Source organism: Embiotoca jacksoni, unplaced genomic scaffold (genome assembly GCF_022577435.1).
Source record: "Embiotoca jacksoni isolate LCO1_2020_lvr unplaced genomic scaffold, fEmbJac1.0.p SCAF_101, whole genome shotgun sequence".
In the NCBI taxonomy this organism is placed as follows: domain Eukaryota; kingdom Metazoa; phylum Chordata; class Actinopteri; family Embiotocidae; genus Embiotoca; species Embiotoca jacksoni.
The window spans coordinates 17,238-28,915 of record NW_027185232.1 but is presented as its reverse complement, the minus strand read 5'-3'; the positions used below and the strand labels follow the sequence as shown (position 1 = coordinate 28,915).

At 45.2% G+C, this 11,678-nt stretch overlaps 1 protein-coding gene across 2 annotated transcripts; it reads right to left on the bottom strand.

The window, feature by feature from the left end:
• Positions 1-865: 865 nt before the first annotated feature.
• nrbp1 (nuclear receptor binding protein 1) lies at positions 866-9,730 on the bottom strand. 2 transcript variants are annotated; one of them, XM_069173769.1, is made up of 18 exons: positions 9,164-9,730; positions 8,250-8,505; positions 7,685-7,807; positions 6,719-6,820; positions 6,531-6,620; positions 6,340-6,380; positions 6,080-6,174; positions 5,867-5,950; positions 5,728-5,786; positions 5,252-5,350; positions 5,025-5,157; positions 4,620-4,710; positions 4,357-4,407; positions 3,899-4,034; positions 3,397-3,450; positions 3,213-3,276; positions 2,653-2,708; positions 866-2,553 (listed from the first exon to the last, which is right to left on the bottom strand). In XM_069173769.1, exons 2-18 carry the CDS (start codon positions 8,478-8,480, stop codon positions 2,458-2,460), a joined length of 1,605 nt encoding a protein of 534 aa, XP_069029870.1. In that variant the 5' UTR covers positions 8,481-8,505; positions 9,164-9,730; the 3' UTR covers positions 866-2,457. The 2 variants fall into 2 exon arrangements, with proteins under 2 accessions (XP_069029870.1, XP_069029879.1); XM_069173778.1 differs by having other exon boundaries at positions 8,250-8,502.
• Between the last annotated feature and the right edge of the window lie 1,948 nt (positions 9,731-11,678).

The following is an 11,678-nucleotide window of genomic DNA, read 5'->3' as shown; positions in this document are numbered from 1 at the left end:
AAGATTATCTTTAGGGCCCGAGCACCGAGTTGTGCGAAGGCCCTATTGTTTTTCAAGGAATTATTATTCTTTTTATCCTGAAAGATTCATTTCATTTTTGGGGGCTTTTACAGACACGAAAAGTCCTGAAACTTGGCACACACGTCAGTTGTGGTGAAAATGTACGTATTTTAGAGGTTTCGCTTGTGGGTGTGGCCAAATGGCTCGCTAGCACCCCCCTACACTGCAGCCCCCGTGGCTACTTTCACCGACATGCACAAAATTCGGTGGACTGACTTGAAATTTGGTCCGTTTAATCTCAAGACCTTTGGGATGAAAAGTTACTCAAAGGTTCTATGCTTTTGGAAAGGTGTGCCCGTGGTGTGGCGGCCATTTTGAGCATCTCACCATGAAACGACAAGTTGCTGTAATTTTGATATACATTGTCCGATCTTGCTCAAACTTCACGTTTGATAAAAGTCCTGCCCTAAAGACCTCTGCGTGGATATATTCAGTCATACACATAGCGCCGCCTGCTGGCAACAGGAAAGTAAATTTTTCATACTTTCACATGCTCCTTTGAGCTGGTTGATCACATTAACATCAAATAGGGTCAGAATATTCACCGTGACACAGGAAGTTGCTGTTTAAGATCAAGGGATGCTCCAAACCTCACAAAACTTTGCACATGCATCAGGCATGGTAAACTCCACGGCTGCATCCACACCCGACCCGCTGGCTCCCCAACGGGCGCAGGTGCGAGGGCCCGCATACCACTGCTTGCAGTTCAAATTTTCATTACATTTGATCAGGAAAATGTATCTGCTTGAAAAGTAGTGAAGATATCGTGATAAACAAGATGTAACAAAATAAGAACATGACGGACTGATAGTGTCATTTTTTATTTTCAGGAAGTGAAAAAAAAAAAAAAAAAAGGGTAAATGCATTGCAGAAACAGCACAGTGTCCAGCATACAGTGTACAAGATGGTTACAAGCATGCCAGGCAGTCCCACACCTGTATCTCATACTCACAGTATCTACAGACCCTGTCAGAAGGTAGTCACAGCAGAGAAGACGAGACTGAATCACTGACTAAATTTCCAATTACGCCATTTCCAAATCACCTAAGTTCGTCCTGTTGGTGTGCACAAGCCAGAGGCCACAGGACATTTCCAACAAGATACCGAAGTATACAGTTGTGCAAACTAGCAGAGATCCCCGAACAGTTAACAGATAAAAGTGGTCTGAGCCAATAACAGAATATCTAGGAGGCAGAGGAGCGCTGGTGTCACAGAATACATCCTCCATGAAGGAAACAAATGCATCAGAGCCACAAAATCTAAACATTGACAGGCCTAAGCTGACAAAACTTTATCTGCATGATAACTTACTTAAATTTTTAAAAATAATAACTGAACCAACATCAGAAACAAGCTCACTGCATGCATCAGTTTTCCATGTATTCACCAACCCTGCTCACAATCATCCTCAACAAACTAGAATGCCAAAACAACTCTACATGGATCTAACCAACCTCGTGTGTGTAAAATGCCACCTAAAGACAACTCTCCATTGAACTAACCCTGATTCATGAATGCTGCGATGTTCTACTTTTGGTTGTGGAACCACAGTTCAGTGACGACACGCCTTTTCTCACAGAAAATAACAGTATTGTTTGAAGAGAGAGCGAGTAAAAGCATACATTCAAACGACGACTGCTTTAGTGCTGCAAGTGAAGTACATTACACACTCAGGAAATGATACACAAATAAATAGTTTGATCTTTTTTTGAATATTTTATCTGTAGCTCTTCAGACTGTGTTGCGGCTGCATATTTCATGACGATGTTGTACAATGACAGAATTTTTGAAGTGAAATTGACACTGATTTCATTTGATTACCACCTCGATGCAATTTGGAGTCTCTGAGAACTGATACAAGGTAAGAAGATACTTCACTCGCTGCTCAAGAGAAAGTTTAAAGGACCGGAGACTTAAACCTTACAACACCATAACACACACACTTCAGTATGCCGGGACAAAAAGTTTTTTCATACACAACTATTTAACAGTTTGAAGTAAAAATGTTTAAAGTACAATTTTAACACTGACTGAATGGAAAATACTGCCGTTATCCATTTTATTTTACCTCTACCACTCCTTCACTACTGAAAGAAATACGCCAAAAAGTGAAAAACATTTGTATTTTCCATTAAGTTGCAACTAGGATTTCCTCTTTTAAAAGAGAAGCAGATGGCTGTATTGGGTGGGAGAAAAACAAAAGGAGATAGAAAGCAACAACCACTTAGTGGCAGCTTTTCCCACCAAAAGATACAAAGACAGGCTGCAGGATCTGCAATCAGACCAAGGCTTCCTCCTCTGTCCTCGCAAAGCTTTCCTGCAACTCGGAGGTGGCGCAAAAGCTAGTCCTGTCGTACAGGACGAGGAGGGCTGACAGAAGGCCTGGCGAGTCCACCGCTACGAGGAAACGGTCACCGGATTGAGAGAACCGTTCCGGCTGTAGAACTTTGAGAAGGCCTCTTCAAGAACGGATGCAAGTCGTGGCTGATCGCCCTGAAATTCAGAGACAACAAGGTGAGACAAGGTCTCCTGCTGTCAGTACTACCGATAGCACGAGGGAGCAGCGAGGTCCTGATGGTGAACGCCACTTACCTCGCTGATGAAGCCCAGCTGGACGAGCTCCACAGACAGCTCCTGCACGTTCTCATCTGAACAAAGATACAACATGGTGACGAGGTGGTAAAGACACATCATCTGTCCGTCTGTTTCACAACTGACTCGTATACGGTTGCCATTTTAAAAGATCAAACAGCTCATCAATTAATCAAGGAAATAATCCACAAGTTAATCGAGAATGAAAACAATCATCAGCTGCAGCCCCACAATCCACAAGCAAAAGGTATCACATGATGCAGATTTCTAAAAAGCGGTAACAGCGTGTGATCGTCGTAGCAACGCACCAAAAATAGCAGCCGAAGGGAGAAAACGCTTCGAGGTAGAAAATTATTCCAGCATGTTTTAGATCTTCAGCCTGCACACAATACTTTTCCCAAGATACAATAGATGTAATGGAAACTCTGCAGCGCTCCTATAACACTGCTCTCGCTCGACAAAGCAGTTCAACTACTGATAAGTTTGCAACATGCACAAGTGACTTTTAAAACTGAGGGTGAGGGCATGGTGCAAAATTATTTAAAAATGAAGACACTTACTTGGTAACAAATCACAGCTCAAGTGCCTGTTCAATTTATCCTCAAGTTTCAAAAGCAGAGTCAGCTGAAAGCAGAACAAAATGAGTCCATTCAGAGGTCCTAACAAAACACTTACATGTACAAAACAAAACACTTAGATGTAAAATCATGACTTCATCAGTCATCAGGCAGAACGGAGACTCACGTGATGCTTCGTGCCTTCATCAACAGGCTCAATGTTACACTGCATCTGCAGGACCTGGAGCACCAAAAGCAAAACGGCTTAATGCACCACAGATTTGGAAACAATGAAATGATACGTTTAGTAAATCCTGAAACAGACAACTTGATTCCAGCACAATTTTGTTTTTTTACACTACAAGAAAAATATAACTTCAGTCATTTGAGTTTATGTTTTTTTCTTTTACCAGAATGGTTCAACTCTAAGCTTTCATAAAATGATGGCCCAATGCTGTATTTTCCTTCTCCCTTTAATTACATATTGATATATTCTTTTCTTCCAGAATGCAGAAATTTTAAGAGATGCGAGTATAGCTCTAAATATCTGATCTAGCCCAGGGTTTGTATAAGTTTTAAACAAAATAAATCAATTGCACAATCACAAAGAGGTGTCGCAACAAGACGTGTTAAGTTACTGTAAGAACAAAGAACGTGATATCAGACTGAGGTCTATTTTCGGTTCTTACCTTCCTGGTCTCGAGCTCTGCAGGTTCAGGAGTCGGGGACTTAACTGAGGGGGGAACTATGGGTGACTTCACCGTCTCCTGCTGAGGTTGCTGAGGACAGGGCATCCCAAATGCAGTCAAAGGATAGATCCCATTCCTGATCAGTCAGAGACAAAAAGCAGAACAATTTTAGCTTGGAATACTCTGCAGGGCTCATTTTGTTAAAGTGCGGCAACAGAAATGTTTTTCACGCAACCAAAACCGATTTTTCAGATCACATGTTTATAAATTTATGTTTATATTTACAGAATTGATACGACCACAAGTTCACCTTTTTGACCTCAATCAGTCGTTTTGGTACAGTGGGAGCAACTCACTAACTAAATGATCTAATTTGACCAACTGATCTAGACATTCAAGCCATAAACTTTAAATCAACAGGAAGTTTCTTTCTCAGCCACAGAAAAACTGTTTCTTACCTTACATCTTCCAGGAACTTGTCCAGTTCAAGTGCAGGAAACTGTGAGAGCCTGATGCAAAACAAAGACTGTCAGACTACTCCAGAAAGTGTCGAGTAACCTCTGAGGTAAAGATTAAATCTAAACTATATTAAAACAATCAAAGGTTCAGACACGATCTGCTCTTGTATCTCAGTGGTTTATGACAACATGAAGTCAGAAGATCATAAAACATCTACTCCTCTTAATAATTTAAAACTTTGTAATTTAACACTGCTGCTTACTTCATCTGAACTCCGTCTTTGACCTCGACAATCACCAAGTTGAGATCCATGTTCTTTGTCATCTCTTCTAAAGCATTTTCTGGAATCATGTCTGCAGGGAAACAGAAGACTACGGTCAGATAATCAGACAACATTCAATAATGATGTTATTTCCCAAAGCTAAATACGTGACGGTATATTTCTGTGCATAATGGGTTTGAGGTTTTGCACATACAGTTTTCAGAGGTGTTAGTAGCTGTAAATGGCTGAGAAACTGCTTTTATGACAAAGACTTTTTACAACAAGGGAGTAACTGAATCTTTAACTTGAAGACAGTAACAGCCAGCATTTATACCGATACCGACATTGAGTGTGTGTGTGTGTGTGTGTGTGTGTGTGTGTGTGTGTGTGTGTTTTTGGACTCACGCTGGTGGCCGACGATGCAGTGCGCAGCCAGCAGCTTGAGTAAGGGCACCTCAAACAAGGCCTGGTGAAACAACAGCTCTTTGGCTGTGGGTCGCTTACTGGGGTCGACCTCCAGACACTTCTGGATAAATTCCTGAGAAGTCATGAAACAAAAACAAAAAAAACCTTTAGGTTGTGAATTTCTCTCCCAAACAGCGACACGGGTTTTAAACCTCTCCCTCGCTCACCCGTTGCAGTGTGTCCTCCAGGGACTGAATGGCACTGTTTATGGCTTCTTGGGACACATAAGACGAATCTCCATTACTTTGGATTTCCAACACAGCCATCTGAGGAAGATTCATAAACACAAACACAGGACGGGAGTCAACAGCAGCTATAATAATGTTATAAAAGACACCTGCGAGACAGCAGCCATCACTGCAGACCTGATGGTGTTGATAACAGGTGACAATAAATACAAGTATTTGTTCTTGCTATGCTGCCATGCTGATTTCTATAACTTCCTAAAAAAAAACCACTGACGTTTTTAGTAAATAACAGCACTGTCTAAAACTGGGATAAGAGCCACCTTTGTTCAGAATGAAGTGACACACCAGCAGATATTACATAACAAGCATTCACTGACTCTGGCATTCAGGCAAACTCCGCTCTCTCATTTTGTTGTTGTGATGACCACAAACGACAGAACAAGGTCTCCTCTCACCTCTAAGGCGCACATTCCAAAGGAATAGATATCCACGGCTGTGGTAACATTGGCAACAGCTGAAAGCAGATGGGAGCTAATCAATATCATGGAAACACAACCGCACATATCGGTTGGTATCAGAGACGCATGATCTTACCTCCATATTCTGGAGCGAAAAAGTGAAGACTCTTCTGCTCCTCCCGACAGGTTTTCACGTGGTTATTAATAGTGTCGGGAGCAACTGAAATAAAAAGGGAAATACTCAATAACAATAGAAACAGTGATGACATCTGCAGTATAGAAGCCAAAACTTTGGCCAAAGAGTGACTTAGCTTCACACTTTAATTATCTTTAAATCTTTGAGACCCACCTGAACCGATCTTGATGAGGCCATTGTGCTGAATAAAGATGGTGTCACAGGTCAGGTTGCCATGAATGATGGGAGGCTCACAGGAGTGCAGGTAGCTGGAGGCAAGCAGAAGAGCATTAAGGACGAGGACCAAACAATGTCCTCTGTGACACAGCTGAGTTCCTGCAGTTGTAGTGAGCGCATCTTGGGATTTGGGCTGTGAATCATATCCAACATATTTCATTCTGTGACACGGAGCAGCCTGCAGAAATGAGACTAACCTGAGAGCAGAGAGAATCTGTATGCACCAGCGCTTCCAGGCCTGTCAGACAAGGAAAAAAAAGTTAGCAGGAATAAAATAAAAATAAAATAAATAAATAAAAAACAGGAAAACCAGGATTTTTATTAAGTCTTATCTTGACATTATTTCCAAGTAGCTGCATTTCAAAATCTGTCATTGAGTCTTTCACACCTTTTCATTCATGGTCTTGTGATTTTTCTTTGTCTTTTTCAAAAACTGTTTGAGGCTTCCTGAGGACATGTATTCAGTGATGAAAATGACCTGCAGACAAAAACAACAACAACATCATAGACATGAAGGCTGTTATACTTGTGTTTATGTGATGTGAAGAAAAGGTGGGTTTTGAGATGATCTCTTACCCTCGCTCTGTTCTCTTTCACATCTGCCCAGTACTTGTGGAACTTCACAATGTTCAGGTGCTCCAGCTGGATCAAATTGTCAAACACGGCTTTGACTTTTTCCTTTGAGAAACACACAACAAAAGACATTTTTCATCAATTCACAATGCCACATATTTTCAACTGAAGCCACATCATCAGATTTCAGACATGATTTGCAGGTTTATTCCAAAACAGTAAACACTCAGATCCTTAGTTATGTCCTTAAGTTCCGCTGGATTGGCCAGCAGGCCGGTTTACTGGTTGGACAGACATTCTTGCAAGCGCAAGATTAAAATGCGAACTCGAGCCGTACACGAGTGCTCATTAAAGACCGTTCTGGGTTTTGCTCGACAAACCATACCGACCTGAGTATATACAGAAAATACACACCATTCATTGGACTGCAAACTCAGTGATATCATATCAAAAGGTTCCCCCTGCCAACTGCTTTGAAATAACTGCTTTTATTCCAAAAAGTAAGCAACAGGATGAATCGTCTGACTGACGCCGTTTGTGGAGGCAACAAAATGATAAAAACACTTTAAAGAGACACTTGAAGCCAAAATCACCAAAATCCCTCGAATGCCAAAAAACAATCGCAAGCAAGAACGTTAAATACCACCTAATCTGTCCCCCCCCCCCCCCCCCAATACCACCTAATCTGTCCCCCCCCCCCAATACCACCTAATCTGTCCCCCCCACCTGTCTAAGGAGCTTAAAGTCAAAGGGGAACATGAAACCCGGCAAGCTTCCACATTGTTAACGAGGTCACGGTAAAGAAAGCGAGACAACGCATTAATATAAAAAGATCCGTCAAGCCTTTGTTTGGACATTTAATTACTTCCAAGTATGAATGATGTCATCCTGAAGACTTCGTCCTCACGATGATCTTTATCGTACACGTGTTAGCGTACAGATGTTTCCGATGTATTTTACTGCACCCACCTCTTGTAGTTTGAAATTCTTCCTCTCGGAGAACATGACCTCGTTCCACACCACCTCAACTCCTTCCTCCGTGTCCATGGCCAAGTAAGCATTATCGATCCCGGGAACATTTCGCTGATTCACCTTTAAAAGGGGGAAATAATAACCGTGACGATGATGTTGACATCACAAAGAATTTGAACGCTGATAGAAATAAACATGTTTAACATTATAATAACAAAACTCACAATCAAGTCACATTGATGCATATTTGTTCTGGTTGTAAACGGCATATTTAATATTCGGATTGACAGAAAAGAGTCCGTCTAACGTCGGAGCTCCAATTTGATGGAAATAACGACCAGTGTTTTCTCTGGAAGACGCGAGCGCAGCTATTTGAGCTGATTCGTATTTGATGGAGCAGTTTTGACTTAAACGTAGTCATTTGTACCAGACGCTATTAAAATACCAGAAACATTCACGATCATAAAAGTAAAGCACATCAGGAGAATTTGTGTCCTCGGTCCAAAAGACGAAAAGCATCACGCAGTAAATAAACAGCTGACCTCTCAGACATGTCCCCTACCTCTTCTCTGCGCTTCTGCCAGCGTCCACAGGGGCTTTCCTCCAAAATCTCCGACTCATCCTCACTCTCCTCTTCCTCATCCTCTGTGGCGGCGGCAGCAGGAGGCTGGGTCACCATGGATACCGGGGGAGACACAGAGGACACTCCTTGACCTGCGGGAGCAGCTGACACGGACTCCGGCTTCCCCTCCTGGACCGGGTCAGAGGTCGGCTTACCCTCTCCTTCGGACATCTTCTACCTCAGGACCAGCAGCCTGCTGGATCACACACACACACACACACAGAGACACACACACAGAGACACACACACACACACACACACAGAGACACACACACACACACACACACACACACACACACACAGAGACACACACACACAGAGACACACACACAGAGACACACACACAGAGACACACACAGAGACACACACACAGAGACACACACACACACACAGACACACACACACAGAGACACACACACAGAGACACACACACACACACAGACACACACAGAGACACACACACACACACAGACACACACACACACACACAGAGACACACACACACACACACACAGAGACACACACACACACACACACAGAGACACACACACACACACACACAGAGACACACACACACAGACACACACACACACAGACACACACACACACACACAGACACACACACACACACACACACAGAGAGAGACACACACACACACACAGAGAGAGACACACACACACACACAGAGAGAGAGACACACACAGACACACACACACACACACACACACACACACACACACACACACACACAGTATAAACAAACAGTCCATAACGGTGAAGGACGTGAACGAAAAACAGGCTAACATGCTAACATGCTAACAGGCCACAATAAAACATCGTTTGTTTAACATACCGGAAACGTGGCGATACCAGCTGCACTTTAACGGACTCCCACTGCGGTCCCCGGTCTCCGGTCTCCGGTCCCCCCGGTCTCCGGTCTCTCCGGTCCCCGGTCTCTCCGGTCCCCGGTCTCCGGTCCCCCCGGTCTCCGGTTCAGCTCCGTTTGTTGTAAATCTTCCGGTTGTCTCGGCGGAGTAGCTGCTAGCTCCGCGGCGCTGCTAGCTCCTTGGTTGCGGTGCGTCGTGACTTCAAAGCGGCGGAACCGGTGAAACCCAACCGGTGAAACCCAACCGGAACACAGCCGGTTCTTTATTCACCTTCCCGGTAAATAGCGGAGATGTTTGTTCTTCACCCTCCGGCGGCCTCGCCGCTCGCTCGCGGTCCTTTCAGCAGCCCGCCGCCGCTCGCTGCTCCTCCGGTGAACTCCACAGATTATTAATATAGATTTATATTATTATTATTATAATGATGATAAACGACCGTCTGAAGCGACATGGAGAACAACGGGAGGTTCGCGGGTCGGTAACTTCACCTCCTCCAACGCGGCCCGGTCGACATGTCGGATGTGATGGCGACGACTTCCAGATGCGCGTTGAACGACGAGCTCGGTGACGTCAGAGCCGAGGCCGGTTGCCAGACGTGGTTTGTCTCATCCCCCTTCTGCGGTGTCCCGGGACCAGATTATATCGGTGTGATAATCGAGGCACATTGAACACAGCTGCTGGATGTTAAAGGTGTTTATTGTTGTTTTGGTAACTTGTTGTCTGAACAATCACTGCATCTGCTTTTAGAAATTACTTTTATTTACACCTTTAACAGGAACTCGCACCTTAAGTTCAGAGGAGGTGCACAAACACACCTTATTTTGAGTTTATATTTTATATAGAAGGAGAAATCAGACTGCTCCTGTTTAGGGGGAGTTTAATGTGTGAGGAGGAACTCAAAGTTTCTGGCTTGATGAACATCAACACTTTAATTAAACACGTTTTTTGTACTTCAGCATCTGCAATTTCTCCTTCACATTAGCAGAAGGTGCATGAGTCAGAGTAGGGTGGAGTCAGAGTAGGGTGGAGTCAGAGTAGGGTGGAGTCAGTAGGGTGGTGTCAGAGGTGGAGTCAGAGTAGGGTGGAGTCAGAGTAGGGTGGAGTCAGTAGGGTGGTGTCAGAGGTGGAGTCAGAGTAGGGTGGAGTCAGAGTAGGGTGGAGTCAGAGTGGGGCGGTGTCAGAGTGGGGTGGAGTCAGAGTAGGGTGGAGTCAGAGTAGGGTGGAGTCAGAGGTGGAGTCAGAGTAGGGTGGAGTCAGAGTGGGGTGGAGTCAGAGTAGGGTGGAGTCAGAGTAGGGTGCAGTCAGTAGGGTAGTGTCAGAGTAGGGTGGAGTCAGAGTAGGGTGGAGTCAGAGTAGGGTGGAGTCAGTAGGGTGGAGTCAGAGTAGGGTGGAGTCAGAGTAGGGTGGAGTCAGAGTGGGGTGGTGTCAGAGTAGGGTGGAGTCGGTAGGGTGGTGTCAGAGTAGGGTGGGGGTCAGAGTAGGGTGGTGTCAGAGTAGGGTGGAGTCAGAGTGGGGTGGAGTCAGAGTAGGGTGGAGTCAGTAGGGTGGTATCAGAGGTGGAGTCAGAGTAGGGTGGTGTCAGAGTAGGGTGGAGTCAGAGTGGGGTGGAGTCAGAGTAGGGTGGAGTCAGAGTAGGGTGGAGTCAGAGGTGGAGTCAGAGTGGGGTGGAGTCAGAGTGGGGTGGAGTCAGAGTAGGGTGGAGTCAGAGTGGGGTGGAGTCAGAGTAGGGTGGAGTCAGTAGGGTGGTGTCAGAGTAGGGTGGAGTCAGAGTGGGGTGGAGTCAGAGTAGGGTGGAGTCAGAGTGGGGTGGAGTCAGAGTAGGGTGGAGTCAGAGTGGGGTGGAGTCAGAGTGGGGTGGAGTCAGAGTAGGGTGGAGTCAGAGTAGGGTGGAGTCAGAGGTGGAGTCAGAGTGGGGTGGAGTCAGAGTGGGGTGGAGTCAGAGTAGGGTGGAGTCAGAGTGGGGTGGAGTCAGAGTAGGGTGGAGTCAGTAGGGTGGTGTCAGAGTAGGGTGGAGTCAGAGTAGGGTGGAGTCAGTAGGGTGGTGTCAGAGTAGGGTGGAGTCAGAGTGGGGTGGAGTCAGAGTAGGGTGGAGTCAGAGTAGGGTGGAGTCAGAGTGGGGTGGAGTCAGAGTAGGGTGGAGTCAGAGTGGGGTGGAGTCAGAGTGGGGTGGAGTCAGAGTAGGGTGGAGTCAGAGTAGGGTGGAGTCAGAGTGGGGTGGAGTCAGAGTAGGGTGGAGTCAGAGTGGGGTGGAGTCAGAGTGGGGTGGAGTCAGAGTAGGGTGGAGTCAGAGTGGGGTAGAGTCAGAGTAGGGTGGAGTCAGAGTAGGGTGGTGTCAGAGTAGGGTGGTGTCGAGACTAGTGTGTTGTTGTTGTTGTTGTTGTTGTACCCTTTTAATGGTTATGTCACTCAAAACATCTGGCTTTGCTCATTGCTAATGATTGATTGACAGGTGCCCTCTGCATGTTGAAGTCGTTGAACATGTGT